The sequence below is a fragment of the Oculina patagonica genome, chromosome 2 (assembly GCF_052425735.1).
Source record: "Oculina patagonica isolate OP01 chromosome 2, crgOcupat, whole genome shotgun sequence".
In the NCBI taxonomy this organism is placed as follows: Eukaryota; Metazoa; Cnidaria; class Anthozoa; order Scleractinia; family Oculinidae; genus Oculina; species Oculina patagonica.
In genome coordinates this window covers 21,062,054-21,077,811 of record NC_135759.1, presented here as the reverse complement: position 1 = coordinate 21,077,811, position 15,758 = coordinate 21,062,054, and the positions used below count along the sequence as shown (strand labels likewise).

General features: G+C 39.5%; 1 protein-coding gene across 1 annotated transcript; it reads left to right on the top strand.

Moving 5' to 3' along the window:
- The first annotated feature begins 3,806 nt into the window (after nucleotides 1-3,806).
- LOC144643546 (fibroblast growth factor receptor-like 1) lies at nucleotides 3,807-14,611 on the top strand. Its single transcript, XM_078502846.1, has 6 exons — nucleotides 3,807-4,007; nucleotides 5,472-5,522; nucleotides 6,165-6,452; nucleotides 7,789-8,172; nucleotides 9,697-9,756; nucleotides 10,336-14,611. Exons 1-6 carry the CDS (start codon nucleotides 3,938-3,940, stop codon nucleotides 10,569-10,571), a joined length of 1,089 nt encoding a protein of 362 aa, XP_078358972.1. The 5' UTR covers nucleotides 3,807-3,937; the 3' UTR covers nucleotides 10,572-14,611.
- Nucleotides 14,612-15,758: the final 1,147 nt, after the last annotated feature.

Here is a 15,758-nt window from a genome sequence, read left to right as displayed (position 1 = left end):
CGACTGGTGTCAAGCAAGGATGTACAATGTCTGGCTTTCTTTTTCTGCTCATTGTAGACTGGGTAATGAGGCATACTGTGAAAGAGGAGGGAACCGGGCTGAGGTGGAAATTTACATCAAAACTTGAGGACCTAGACTTTGCTGACGATGTAGCTTTAATTTCCTCAACCATCATCATCATTATCATCATAACCTTTATTTACACACGATAGGGTTTAAAGCACAATGCTTGTGGGGTCGTGTATTATACTTAATATTACAAAATACTAATAAACTAATAGATTTCTAAATTACAACTAAATGCTTATATACTAAATTGGGTCGTATCTACTATAAAAATAATTAATTACATAACAATCAGTAACATTTAAAGTCATTGTAATGCCTAGGGAGCGACTGAACCGACTGAGCATTGAAATTAAGCTCCTTAATATAATTGTCATTTTTCACTTTTCGATAGAAAACCGAAAATTGGGATCCTGTATTATACGACGAAACAGCATTCCATAGGATGGCCCCCCTATGTTCAATTGAATTTTTTACAAAGTATGAATTAAATCTAGGGACCACGATGTTATTGTTTCTTCTGAGGCTGTAAGAAACCCTGGCTTTTTTCGCTAAGTGTGACAATGCAGCTGGTGCTTCACCGTTTACCACCCTGTAAATTAGTTTAATTATCCGGATTTTGTATAAGTAGTTTAGTGTGTTCCATTTCGTGTACTGGTAGACTTCAGCGGATGGCATATCGCGGGGCAGGTTGTAAATCACTCTGGCCGCCCTACAATGGAGCACTTCCAAAGAATTTAGTTGCTCTGCATTAACACAACCGCCCCAGACGACAAGACCATAAAGAACTGCCGGCAGGATGACCTTATAATACAAATCCAGAAGGGCTTCTCTCCTTAAGAACGAACTCCTCTTTAAGAGGTTCAGTTTGTTCACAAAACTCTTTTTTACATCTGTAAGATGATGTGACCAGGCCAGCCGGCCATCGATAGTGACGCCCAAAAGGCGAGTGTGTTTCACCCAGTCGATTCGATTATCTCCGATAATGCAGTTGAAAACAAACAGGCTGGTAGAAAATGCAGAAAGGACAGGCCTTCGGGTAAATGTCGGGAAGTGCAAAGTCTTGAGAGTCAATGCAAAGAATAATGAAGCCATCACAGTGAATGGTCTGGCGTTGGAAGATGTAGAGAAGTTTATCTATCTAGGAGCCACAGTATGTAAGCAAGGGGGAGGAGAAGAAGACATCAAGGCTAGGCTAGGGAAAGCGAGGGGAGCGTTTGTGAAGCTAAATCGAGTATGGAATTCCAGCAGTGTGTCGAGGAAGACGAAGATCAGGCTATACAAAACATTGGTCAAACCAGTTCTCATGTATGGTTGCGAAACATGGAAAATGAACGAAGGTGGTGCTAAGAAAATCGATGTGTTTCAGAACCGATGCCTGAGGAGGATAATGAAGATTAAATGGCAAGATAAGATTAGTAATAGAGAGCTACTGGAAAGGGCTAACGTAGAGAGGTTGAGTGGAGGTAAGAAGAAGGAGATGGCGATTCATTGGACACATCCTCAGACAACAACCTGACAATGACTGTGTTACAGCCCTGACAAGGACCCCAGAGGGAAAGAGAAAGAGAGGCAGGCCAAAAACAACCTGGCGGCGCACAGTAGAAAAGAAGAGGTCCAATGCAGGGTGGCAGTCCTGGAGAGAGCGCAAGACAGGAATCGATGGAGAGCACATGTGGAGGCCCTATGCGCCAACTTGGCGCCAGGGGACAGGTGAAGGTGAAGGTGAAAAGAAATGTAGGAAATCTTTACTCGACAAACATTATTTTCAAATAAACAATGACAAAATTGAAATTGTCAACAATTACACTTACCTTGGTAAAAATTTTTCTGCAAACGGTAGCTTTAGAGACTGTAAATCAAACTTTAAAAGATAAAACAAGAAGATCCATCTTTGCTACTCGTCGTTACTTGGATTTTTCAAAATTGTCTCTTAGTGTCACTAATAAACTCTTTGATTCTCTCTTTCCCCCTATTTTACTGTACGGCTCAGACGTACCCCGTGGGGGGGGGGGGGGGGGCACTCCCATACATGAGCTATATAGGTATGTGCCGCTGTGAAGGGTATGGTTTTCAAGCAGTTTAGTCTGGGATAGGGTATAGAAATCAGAGAGTTTTGGTCTAGAAAAGGGTAGCATTTGCCGGGAAACCGATCGACGGTATGACGAATATAGTCCAGAAACTCGGAAGAGAAAGGGGCTTTGCTATACGTAAATAAAATCATCGCGGCATCGTTGTTCACAGATGGTTTTCCATTAAAACACTGATAATGATACAGTTCTAACAAAATGCAAGTCTGGGATAGGGTAGGGATTTTTGGTGTCTAGTCTAGTATAGGGTTGCAAAAATCAGCTGAACATGGTCTGGTATAGGGTAAGGGCTTCAAATTCTCAGCGGCACACCCCCACCCAAAAATATACCGGGTGCCCCCCCCCCGGGAGACGTACAAAGCTTACCAGAAAATAACATCGCTAAACAATGTCTACAGCTTTCTTAGGAGATGGCTGATAAAACACAGACAGGTCTAATGCTTAAAATTAATCAGCTATGCAATAAATACAACTCGGACTCTATCACATTAAATGAAAACAACGGAAAGCTCTTTACTTCTCACATTAAGCAGAACATTAGCAAAGCGTTAATAGCTCATCAACTAAAATGAATTACACTTTTATTATTCATTTAAAACAGATACCAAAAAATCTGGTTTTCTGGACGCAATGAACAATCCTCATCACAGAACTGCCATTAGGAAATTTCGACTAGGGAATCACAAATTACGTATCGAAACTGGTAGACACACAATACCCAAGACACCTATTAATTTGAGAATCTGTTCTTTCTGCCATTCGGATGAAATTGAAAACGAAATGCATTTCCTATTTTCATGCAAGCTATATGATAATATACGTTTAAAATTCTTTAATGAAATAACCGCCAATTAAAGTATTTTTAACGAGTTTGATATTAATGCAAAATTTTTTTTTCTTTGTAACAGCATTGATCCTGCTGCTGACATGAAACTTTATTTTCCAAATGATAAAATCACATTTTTGTTTTATTTCTGATTCCATGTTATATATCTTTATAATTTCTTATTAAAGTGTAAGTAGGTAATGCCATGTATTTTTATGGAAATACCTCAATAAATTGTTGCTGTTGTTGTAACACTTAGCGAATCTTCTGGCCTAATTTCGTTACAATCGGCCAACTCTACATACCCTATTAATTCATTCAAAGAGATAGTATTCTTGCGAGAAACAATATGCGAGTTTTCGCTATTTGGAGATTTGTAAACATGTCTATTACGCTCTTATGTCGGGTTTATGTCAACAGGATATGCCGCCGGCCAATGAAATGACGGCACCCATACCGTTAGCGTTCACCGTGACAGCGAGCGAAATGATCTTCGCGGGAATTCAAAGGCAATAATAGCGTGACAGTCACGTTCGTTCACCTTTTCTAGCTTCAGTGCGCAAGAGAAATGGTAAAACCAAGTAAAATATGCAGGGGAAGGGTACAGAAAATTTAGTGGCAACGGGTAGGTTCATTTGTTCGAAGGATCCCTTGTCACTGTCGGCCAACATTCAGCTTTGGTTTCTTCTTAGGTCCTGGCATACCGCCTGGTCCTAGCCTGTTCCCCTCGCATTTTTCCTCGCTCGCCCGCGTTTTTCGCTCTTCCCCAACTACCGAGAGCCTGGAACAGGCTAGCCTGGTCCCTAAGTTCAACGCATCGGTGACCTTCAGCTGTTTTATCAAAACATCACGTCGACACAGAAGACTGCCCATTTGCTTTTGGCAGCCCGCCTGATCTACTTCACATCTCCAAAGAAATTAAGGCCTTACACACAAAAGCAAAACTCGAAGCAAGATGAAGGCTGGTAAAAATCTGTCAGCGATGCTTCTTCTCGTTGGTTTCTTCTCTTCGACGGTACATTCAGGCAAGTATCACTAAGAACCTTTTGGTGATAGTAAATCGAATACGATATCTACGTAGATGAAAGTTTGAAGCAGAAAATTAAACCTCTACTGATTGAAACTCCCACTACTAAAATAGGAGTTCAGTTTCAGTTAGAAATGATGAAAGACCGGCTATATAGTGATAGTTTATGTGCTCAAAACCCTCGCTTGTAACTTTGCAATTTTGCTCTTTGTTAGTGATATTCCACCAATGTTAAACAGGATTTCCCTTTCGGAAATGGCACTCGTTTGACCTACTTTAAAGTTTTACCCCGCACGCAACAGTTGTAGAGGTGCAATCAAACTGTTTCTGCGCAAGAACGAATAATTGAAAACAAGAGAGATTTTCACCGTGTTTTGTGCCCTTAATTTGAATTACAAATGCGTATCACTAAATGGCGGTATTCCAACTGTAGAGCAATCTAAACTACTTTTACTCGACTTTTTATTCGTGTAGAGTGAAAAAATAAACGCTATTTGAACACGACAGTGAGAAAAGAAAGGTGAACGTCTCCAGCGAGGTTCACAACAGACTGGTGGAACGTACCAAGCTGGCAAGAAACCAAAAATATTTTGGATATTAATGCGAAATTTCATGTGACGAACTTCCTTCCGGTGTCACGCAATTTTGGGAGTTGGTTTGCTTTTCTTTTGAATGTCGATTCTTAACGTCTTCTAACCCTTGTACATGAAATCAACAACATCTATTCTACCGAGTGGCGCGATTGCGTTGAGATTTCGGCATGGCAAAGTTAATTTTTTTTTTTCATCGAAATGTTACAAAGCGTGACCGTCACGAATGGTAAATGGTTTCGGAGGCTCCGTTTCACTCTCTCTGTGAAATTCAATCACATGGCAGTAACGCAAACGTATTGGTCGTCATTTTAGATGCAGGGTCTTCGTTCCTTTAGCCTGCACAGTCAGGAACGAAGACTCGAGGTGCGAGAATGAAGAGGCTCTCGTTACAAGCTTGTAATTCCACTGGTTCTCTGGTGTAGTAGTTGCTATTGTCAGTTTTAGGACTAGTGGCATTGTTCCTGTTGTTTGTTCTATGAAAGGGTGGCGAACCATTCACAGACCTTGCCTGCTACACAAGAATGTTGTCAAGGTCACCAAGGACATCCTAGAAACGAGTTTGATGTAGGTTGTTATTCAGTGTTTGAAATAAAGCTCATTCGCGAAGGAAACGAAATACTGGGTACCATAAAAAACTATGTACACAGTACCATAAAATAAAACCTTGCGGTGTTTTTCTTTTATATAGACTCTTGGTTTTAGGCCATCGTAACTTGATTAAAAATATAACACAAACAGCGGTGATAAACATTATGAAAAATCGCATTTTACTAAACTTGACGTTTCGTATGCTAAGCTACATACATTTTCAAAAGTATGACCGTTAAAATTTTGGCAACTAATTATATATCGTTTTTCTTTTTTTCCAGCTAGTCCCTCGACAACTCAATTAACATTAACCACCCAGATGCAAGCAAAAGGTATGTACACAGCACTTAGAGTACTGTACAGACTCTAACTTTAAGAACCGCTTTCATTTTCAAGCTGGAATATTTGCGTCATGCAAACACTCGTGGATTTCATTGCTCCCGGCGTATCCAATCGAACCAAGAGAGAATGAGAATGGAGCGGCTTTCAGTTGAATACTGAAAGTAATTAAGAATTTTTTTTTGATGTGCATCACTCGCACCACCTGTTCAACCAATCAGAGGAAAATCCAAAACCATCCTCGACCATGCTGGGTATGATATTTTGAGCAGAATAAGGTGATCCCTGGTAGGCTACTGTACTTTCGTATTTGACCAAATCACCTGCAGGCTGCAAGCCGAGCTTTTTTCCCTTTGGCTTTTGTCAATTCTCAGTGCAAAGTCAATATCTATCACTAGATATCAGATTTTGTTACATAGATATCATACCCAGGCCCTCTCGTTTAAGCCACTTCCTTTAGATGTTTTAAACGGCCATGCAACTTATCAGTATCGTTCTAAGGCGTTGGGCAAATTTGTGTTGCCACCACAACTAGAAGACTGTAGATGTTAAGTGACCTTAAATCAAAGGTAAGATGTATGTCCGGTTGAATTTGTGGTCATAAGGACTCTGTTGTTCATGTTTTCCTGGTTTAGGAGCACCAACCTTTTCTGATCCAACTATGTTAAAAAGAGCATTTAGAGCATGGGAAGCAACACACTCAATCAGGCTGAATTGTTCAGCAACTGGAGCACCACCTCTCAAATACACATGGCTAAAGAACGGAGAGAAAATGCCCAATCGGGAAATGGACCCATATCTTAACACGTCAATTTGGTACCTTAAACTGAAATATCTAGTGCTCGATGATTCAGGGAAATACACCTGCATAGTGTCCAATCCATATGGCAGTATAAATCACACTTACACGCTTCAGGTTGTTGGTGAGTTTTAACCCTTTTTTTAATTTTCTCGATTAAACGCCCGGTCTCGGAGGTGGCCGTAAGCACCTAGAGCATTTATTCGAGGTATGATAACTTATAGAAAAATAAAAAAAATAAATTAAAAATAAATTAAAAATGGTTTTGCTCGCGTTTGTTACCAGTACAATTGATTATTGTAATGGACTTCTCTATGGACTACCAGACTGTGAAATAGCTAAATTGCAGAGAGTGCACGTGCAGAACACGGCGGCTAGGCTGCTAACTTCGAGTCGCAAATATGATCATATCACGCACGTTTTACAAGAATTGCACTGGCCACCTGTTAGATAAAGAATTCATTTTAAAATTTTACTTTTAACTTTCCAGGCTCTCAATGGCATGGCGCCAGCTCATATAAGTGATTTAATTAATGAAAGAAAGCACGCACGCTATTCACTGCGCTCTATGAATTCAGGCACGCTTTTATTGCATCTGCGCCTACACTTTGGAATGCGCTCCCAGCTAGCCTGCGAAAAATTAGTTCTATTTTTATTTTTAAATCTCGTCTTAATACATATCTTTTTAAATTAGCTTTTATTCTTTAGATCTTGTCAACAATATGTATATATTTAGCATATTTTAATATTTTTAGTATATTTTAATATTTTAAGGTTTTAAAATGAAATCATATATTTGAACTGTGGATGAAGAACAAATGAAGAAAAGATCCTCGCAGTTATGAACACAACTTGAGCAGTTGCGAAAATAAAGCCTGAAAAGATCAGGCTTGCCCGGACTCGTACCCTGACCTCTGCAATACTGGTGCAGCGCTCTAACCAAATGCGCTAACAAGCCAACGTAGAGCTAACAAAAAAGGCGCACTATAAATTAATAAATTATTATTATTATTATTATTATTATTATTATTATTATTATTATTATTATTATTATTATTATTATTATTATTAGATATAATGGCTCGATAGATGTCGGTCTAAACTAATGGAGAAAAAGCTTACTTTTTAAATCTGACCGGGCACGTATAAACTGCAACAGTCAGAAATCTGCGACTCTCTTGAGAAACAGTGTTTTAACATCTGACTCAGTATACGACATTGATGTATCATCAAATTTTAAAAAGTAATAATAAAGTAAATCCGTTGTAATCAGCAGGAAAAAAGCAATATTTCGAGTTCACCCTGAAAGGACTTTTTAAAACACACAGCTGTACTCGTACGGCCTACCATTGTGCTTGTTATATGCAACACTCATTTTCCCCACTAACACTATAACGTTTTGTTCTTCTGCTAACAATTGCAAATATTCAAATTTAAAATTTTCGTCATCTTCTTTACAGCTAAACCAGGATCACGGCCCTACTTACAAAATAACCTTCCAAAGAACACAATTGTACAGCTTGGGGATAATGCAGCAATGGAATGCATTGTGATCATTATGGGGATGCTTCCAGATTTCAGATGGCTGAAATGGGACAAATCTGTGACATCAATGCCGAAACTTGGTGACGATTTGGAGAAGGGTTCATATCACCTTATAGATCCCCTTTCTTACAAGATCTTCCAAGTTAAGCACAACCACAACTATGGCGTTGAGTTGAGAATAACTAATGTCACTGAGGACGATTTTGGACTCTACACTTGCTTTGTAAGCAACCATATCGGCAAGGATTACAACAGTGCATTTCTCAGGAAATACGTGAAACCCACGGCTCCTGTTAGAAGTAAGTAGTTAATTGATATCGCAACAAAGTCAATTTAGGGATGGACCAGTAAAAACGTTATGGGGGGAAGCGGGGGAATTCTCAAGCTGTACGATTTTTATGGGCTCTAATTTCTGTGCATCATTTTTTAAGGTATGATCTTATCTCTTTCCTGTATTACTAGCTGTTTTTTTTGCGCAATTAATGCTTGCACGTTCACCGCGGTCAAACGTCTCAGGCAAGGTTTTCTTTCCATTTTGCCGTTTTTTGTTCAAATTGAAGTGTTATTACGAGCAAGGATAGATAAAAAATAGTTGCCGAGTGAAAGCATAATCCCATTCCCTCAGGTAAACCAGTGTTTTTACTTTTTAAATGTTTCGCATCCGAACCAAAGGTGCTTTGACAAATGGCGCCGACAAGTCCGCATATCGCTACTTTCAAACACGTAGAACTTTTTTAGTAAAGCTTCAAAAAACTTAGTAAACCCTTAGGATACCGGTTATGTATCGAACTTTAAACTGCAGTACTTTTCTTATTTTTTTGCATATTTCTGTCGTTTGACCGCGGTGGAGCTTGCACGAACTTTGTTTTAGTAATACCCACAACACCCCACCGCAAGCCTTTTCTAACTGTCCATCTCTTACGTGAGAAATAATTTGTATAGACAGACTCGTACCCAGTCGCTTCTCTCGCTTTTTGAGCGGCGCGCAATGCATCAAAGGCAGGGCGAAGGAAAAGCGCGAAGCTTACTTTTTCTCTCTCTCATTCCCGTCAACCTCTTCGAGCGTAGCGAAAAAACGAGTAACGAGTGGGTACGAGCCTTTGTATAAAGTTTCCCTGAACCTTCTCCAGGTTGATTGGACAATTATGGCGTCGAGTTGTACATTATTCATGTGATACTGGCTTCTACACTTGCTTTGAGAGCAATTGAATCATGTCGGTTACACCATAGTTAGTAGCGTATACTACTAACTATGGTTACACTCGCAACAGCAAATTTCTCGGCAGAGGCTGTTATTGGGTTTCATTAGTCACAATAGCTCACAATGAGCTCAAATTATTAGTGGCAGACAAGGTAGTTGGACTATACATCTGCTTTGTTGTGGGTAACCAAGTTGGCTAAGGTTACAAGACCCGTTTTATAACAGTGTATGCCTTAATGGAGCGAATAACAGAAAAGATAAATGAAGAATACAGCCAATCAGAACGGTGGAAGGTCGTTGCATATTCGACAGTGCCCCATATATCGAAATTAATCCGTAGTTTCCCGTGATAGATAGGTTTCGGCAAATTGAACAAGTGGTCAGAGTGTGAGATAAAACATTGGGATAGATAGGAAAGATCTTGGACTTGGGAATTTACGAAAGTCCTCAGAAAGCTTAATCGTTTAAAAAATTATCAGGAACGTTTGAATGACCGTCACAATCTCTGCTGTTTTAGAGGGGAGTCACATTTGCAATCATGTAAGTAAACGTAGACAGTCAGAGTGCGAACATGATGGCGTTTGTTCATTTTAAAATGGCAGCATGTGAAATATCTTTACAGTGACAACACCAACATTTGGTAAAACAGCTGAAGAGAACACAGGAACTGCTTCAATTAAAGGTGAGCGGTCAAACTCCATGATTTCGCACAAAATAAGTGCTTCGTACAGTGGACACTATCTTGAGGGCCGGTGACATGCATGACGGGTAGATGTAGGGGAATAAGAGTGAGTATTTATTACGTTGTTTTTAATAAATCTTTTTCAAAATCAAAAATAATATTGCACAATTTGGTAAGAGAGCTTAATTCACGGTTTAGTGATGAAACGTGCCGAGATGGATCCTTCCGTAGACTGACGCGGATGGTAAATCCGTCATATAATATAAAATAGTATAACATAAAAGCAAAAACATGTAGCGCGATATACAATGCTTGTATGAGGAAAAAACGGAATCCGATGTCAGAAATCAAAAAATAAAAAATTATAAAAAAAGATCAAGATATGGAAAATCAATAGCGCATTCAGCCTTAGTTTTTCCGCACAGATCCCAGCGCATTTTATCTGCAGTCCGAAAGATTTGTTCAACAATTGAACCTTTTGAAGACTGGAGTTTCTTTCTTCTTTCTCTCTTGCTGTCTGTTTGTATCTTTTATTGTGTATATAACTTTCTTTTTACTATCATTTTTATTTCTGGCCAGGATTTCAAGGAAGAAAAGAGCCTCAGCCAAAAGCTGGTCGTATTCATGTGATGATTTTTGTGGCCATACCGTTATGTGGAGTTGTAATTATAACAGCGACACTCGTGTGGTTCTTCTGGCAGAAACGAAAAATCATGGAGAGAGCACCACCAGAGCCTTTAATGATGGACACGATTGAACGATCAGGACCCGCAAGAAAACCACGTAACGAATATGTCTTTCTCCCCCAGTTCTGAGTGGTCCGCCGAGCTATCTTGCTTAGGCGGTCTCGCGCCGTTTTTCATAGTCACGAGCAACTATGTAACTATGTTATAAGTAGGAAGGGTTAGAGTAACTATACACAACAAGAGATAATTTAGGTGCTTCTTGTTTAAACTACTGTCGTTCATTGCGGTTTTACTTAGATTGGTTCGGTAAATCGAGTTTAGAATAAAATAATTCGGATAAGGTCGAAACAACGTCGAAAACGATATCTTCGGAAGTGTTCAAAAATTGATCGGAAATCATCAGCAGAAAGTACAGGGCACTTCACTAACACTGGAAGTGACATGGAGTATATAGTAAGGCAATTCTTATCGTAGCATATATCGCGAATATCGCACTCGTTACTACTGAAAAATTAAGGCATTCGTGGGATATCTTACAGTATACCACTCAAAAACATTGCATGACTAGTCTGATCAAAAATTGTGTAATTGTAGTCAGGTGATGACATAGTTTGTTTGTGGTTTTGACGCTGTCTGTTTTTTGATGTTACTTTCAAAAGACGTTTCGGCTAGTTCTTAAGCTTTCATCAGTTAAAATACTGAAGCTGTTACACGCGATTTAAAAAGCAACACGTTAAGAGCGCGCGCTGCAAAAATAACGTGAAAAAGTTTCAGAAAGAACGTGGCGCGATACTCATGCGCGTGCCAAGGATTTGTAGACCTCTGGGACTGTAATGTGGTCGTTCCCAGAGTGCGGATCCTTAATTGACAACCAGGCTTCCAAAAATAGTCGCTCGTGAAAATTGGGCTCATGTCCAACCACGTCGACAGCATTAAAATCCATCTGATGATTGTTTTCGTGGACGTGACAGGAGACCTTAGAGTCATGGTCGAACATAGCAACGGCCCTTTTGTGTTCCGCAATCCGGGTTTTCAGTGCTCGCTTCGTTTGGCCGTAGTACACAAAATTACAGCTGGTGTAACCGATTCTGTAGACTACGCCAGAGTTTGGGCGGTCAACATCATTTTGACCCTTTGGGCGAGGAAACAAACTGTTTTTAACTGTTTGTAGGCGACTTTAACCTCTTGTTATTTTAAGATGCGACCAATCTTTTCGGAGATGCCTTGAACATAAGGAAGTACCACGAAGCCGTTAGTTGGTAAATCAGCTGGTGGTTTTGACAGTGATCTCTCGCATTTGTTTATGAAGGATGATGGGTAGTTGTTCTCGCGCAATACGGTCTTCACTCGCTTCGTTTCTTCTCGTTTCCCTTTCTGTGTTGAAGGAATGTTCTTTGCTCTTCGTAGCAGTGTGCAAACTACGGATCTCTTATGGCATTCAGGGTGATGAGAATTGAAGTCAAGGTAACGGTCTGTATGTGTTGACTTTCTGTAAACATTCACTTCAATTTGTGTACCACTCCTCGTTGTGATAGTGTCCAAGAAGGGTAGTCCCTGCTCCGTGGTGTCCTCAAGTTCAACAGTAAATTGTATGTTGGGATTGATAGAGTTCAGATGTTGATGAAACTCATTCACGTGTTCCTTTTTGAGGCACGCCTGGCTGTCATCCACGTAGCGGAACCACCACTTAGGAGGGTGATGGGCTGTGGCGATCGCGATCGCGATCTCTTCAATCTACTTCATTACAAGGTCGGCTATCACAGGGCTGATTGGGGAGCCCATCGCACATCCAAAGATTGTTTGTAGTAGATGTTATCGTACTTGAAGTAATTTTCCTTGAGAACAAATTCTAATAGTTTCATAATGTTGCTGATGGACATATTTGTGCGATCTGCCAGATGTTGATTTTGGTGGAGCCTCTCGTTTGTAATGGTTAGAGCCAGGTTCACAGGAATGGAAGTGAATAAGGACTTGACGTCATAAGAGACTATTATTTCATCGTTCGTTACGGAATGCTGGCGTATCTGCTGCGCAAAATCTGAGCTGTTCTTGACTGAAAATCTGTTCTTTCGGAGAGGTGATAGAATGGAAACAAGGTGCTTGGACACAGCGTATGTGGGGCTACCTATACTGCTGGTAATGGGTCTGAGTGGTCTCTCAGGTTTGTGGATTTTTCTGATCAGTTATATATTTCGAATATTTTTTATTGTCTATGATGTGCTGTCATTTTACCCACGTGAATTAAACCTTTTTCTCTCTTTGTTTTTTCACGACTGTTGGTTTTCGACTCATTCTATCCTGAGTCCTCCGAAATAGTTCTTAGTGCGTTAAGTTTGTCATTTACCCAATGCTGTTTTTCAACCGTTTGAATTACACTCTAGATCTTTTCTTTTTTCCGCACCAGTACTAGTACTGGTGCGGATATACTTGTGAACCCTTTGTGAATATACTTGTTAAAGTCAAATAAAGTGATTAAAAACATTTAGTATAATTTCAGAGGTGATTATAAGAATTGAAGCATTCTGATTGGTCGAGAAGCTCAGCTTATGAGGCTATATTCACCCCGCGCGAGGTGATTATAGAGAGCGAGAGCGAGTTTCACCTCGGTGTTTTTTAGATATTTCAATTTAGAATAGCGCTAAAAGGCCATATAATAAATAACTTATTAACCTCGTCCGTTCGGTCATTACAGGGGAATCTCAGACCTCGGCCTTGATGTATTGACCTCGCTATCGCTCGGTCAATACATCAAGGCCTCGGTCTGAGATTCCCCTGTAATGACCTCACTCTCGGTTAATAAGTAGTATATAATCACTTCGCCTTCGGCGAATAATTGTTAAATATTAATTAATCAAAATCTTCTTCGAGCCACCTCATGGTATGTTGTAATTATTCTATGAATATTTGCCTCTTTTCGAACTAAAAAGTGTTCCATTTGTAAGGTGTTTTAGCTATTCTGCAATGATTCGGGGATCGCGCTAATTAACTTTTTGTTCAAATGTACACAGTAAGTAGTTGCTCATTTGTGACTGATTAGCAGAGCCCACCTCGTTCCCAGGGATTCCCCCAGCACCCATGCCAGTTCTTGCTCGGGGGGGGGGGGGGGTAGACCCTGGGAACGACGTTGTAGTATGGAGCCATCGCGCGAGAGAATCATGTCGCGGAGAGAAATGAGAGATTAATCGTAGTCTAGCTTTTTGATCATGGAAGAAGATGAATCATGTTTCGTAGTTATAAGTCTGTGCAAAGTGTCACCTATATGAAAACTGCAAAAGTCTGTCCTAAGTGTACAATAGGCTGTCCTTGGCGTTCATATAGATATAGCGTCTTGTTGACGCAAACAACTGAAAAATAAAGCATATTGATAAACTTGATATTGTTCTTGGAGCAAGCGCTATTCCAGAAGAAACAACTTGAAACCTCAAAACGACTCAAGTTCTTTTTTAAGCTTTGCTCAAAAGGTTAACCAGTCTATTTCCGTCGGTTCATCTACAGGCTAACAACGGCACGCAACTGAAAATACCTTCGTTTTGGCATCTGGCGGCCAAAGCTATTATGGACGGAAAAAAAAGTTAGACCTTAAATTGAGTACTTAACGAACAGAAAAAAATGACAAACAGACAATGTTGGACTAGAAGGAAATGTAACATTGTTAAAACACCAACTGCTGGAGTCTTGGTCAATTACGTGCACACCCCTCAGAGAAGTGGTTGGACTGTGCCCATGGAAGTGTTGTTTTTGTACAAGTATTACTAATATTTATACCATGCCATAGAAAATACAGCCAATCAGAATACAGGAAAGCCGTTGTATATTCGACGGTATTCAACCCAACCTTCCCATAGTGCGCTGCGACTGTATTCTCGACGAAATTTAGTAAGCGTATTTTCTATGGCATGGTATAAAATAGTTACACAACACTTTCTCGTGGTATACTATGGAATATCCCACTTGTCACTTGTATTTTCTTGGCATACACACTCGCCTAAAGGCTCGTGTGTATACCGAGAAAATACAAGTGACTCGTGGGATATTCCATAGTATACCACTCGAAAGCGTTGCATAACTAGTATGTATTTAATCCCGAAGTGTCATTTATATAAATCAGTAGCCGGTTTTACTTTGTATTGCTGGTTACTAACTTTGTATTAAAGCCGGTGCTAAACGTGTGTACGAGTTTTTGATGTGAATTTGGGAGAGCATGCACGAGAGATGGCGCTTAGAGTAACTCTACCTTCCAGTCGTCGTCGCTCATCGTTGGAGAACGTCCAAACTACATTTAGAACTAAGTGAATTAGCAGCGAAAACCGTTTCCTTTCTTTTCTTTCTTTTATAACCACACTATTTAAAATGGCGATAAGCAAATTTTATTCCTTGAAACACTTAGAGAAAAACATAATGTCACGAGTTTTAAAAACAGTATTTTAAAAAAAGACCTCACCCGTCTTATACAAACTGAGTGTCAATGTGACATATGCAGCTAGCCGATATACATTTTTAAATTTTTAATTTTTAACTCTTAACTGAAATTTTTATCTTTTACCTACTTTTATGATAAAATTTTATATTCTATTGTAATTTACTGATTTATTTATTTATTAATGTATGTAGTACGATTTTTCAGTTTTTCTTCTTCTTAGAATTTAAGTGTAAATATTTTAACTTTAAATAGCTTAGATATATAATAATGTAAATAGTGTCCACAATTAGTTTTTTTAAGCTAAATACTTCAGACACTTTAATAAAGTATTTCAAAGTATTTCATTCTATTCCACCCACACCTTTTTCCACAGAATATTTTAAAAAAATTTAGGTGAAGGGAAATTTTCCTTGCTAATATTCAGTAAGGTTACTACGTTTGTAAGTTTCCACGTAAGGGTATAAGTGGTTTCGCGTTGTTGTGAACGTGGTAATTCTTCCCATTTTCTTTATGGACTAGCTTATTCAGTACTTTGAGAAAATGTAAACATTCCAAAATTGGTGTCCAACTGTACAGTTAAGACGTACGTTCCCTTTCGTAAACAGTCGATACCATTTTAACAGTACTTTTTAGGCCTACTCTGGGACCGCCGCCGGTAACTTTGGGCGACTTAGGCTTATTTTGTCCAAAATTACGGGCGATTTTGGGCGACTTTAGGCGATTTTGGGCGACTTTGGGCAATTTTGAGCGACTTTAGGCAATTTTAGGTGACCGACCTAAGTGCAGTTGTGGTATACATGTACATGGGAATTATCATGGTACACCATAAAGCATTGTTACAGAAAATATCTATACTATCAATAAAACAACTTAGAGCGACTTAGGGTGACTTAAGG

Coding starts and splice junctions, on each gene's coding strand:
- LOC144643546 (XM_078502846.1), top strand. CDS start 3,938: ATGAAGGCTGGTAAAAATCTGTCAGCGATGCTTCTTCTCGTTGGTTTC. Junction 6,453..7,788: donor TTACACGCTTCAGGTTGTTG/GTGAGTTTTAAC, acceptor TCTTCTTTACAG/CTAAACCAGGATCACGGCCC. Junction 9,757..10,335: donor AGGAACTGCTTCAATTAAAG/GTGAGCGGTCAA, acceptor ATTTCTGGCCAG/GATTTCAAGGAAGAAAAGAG.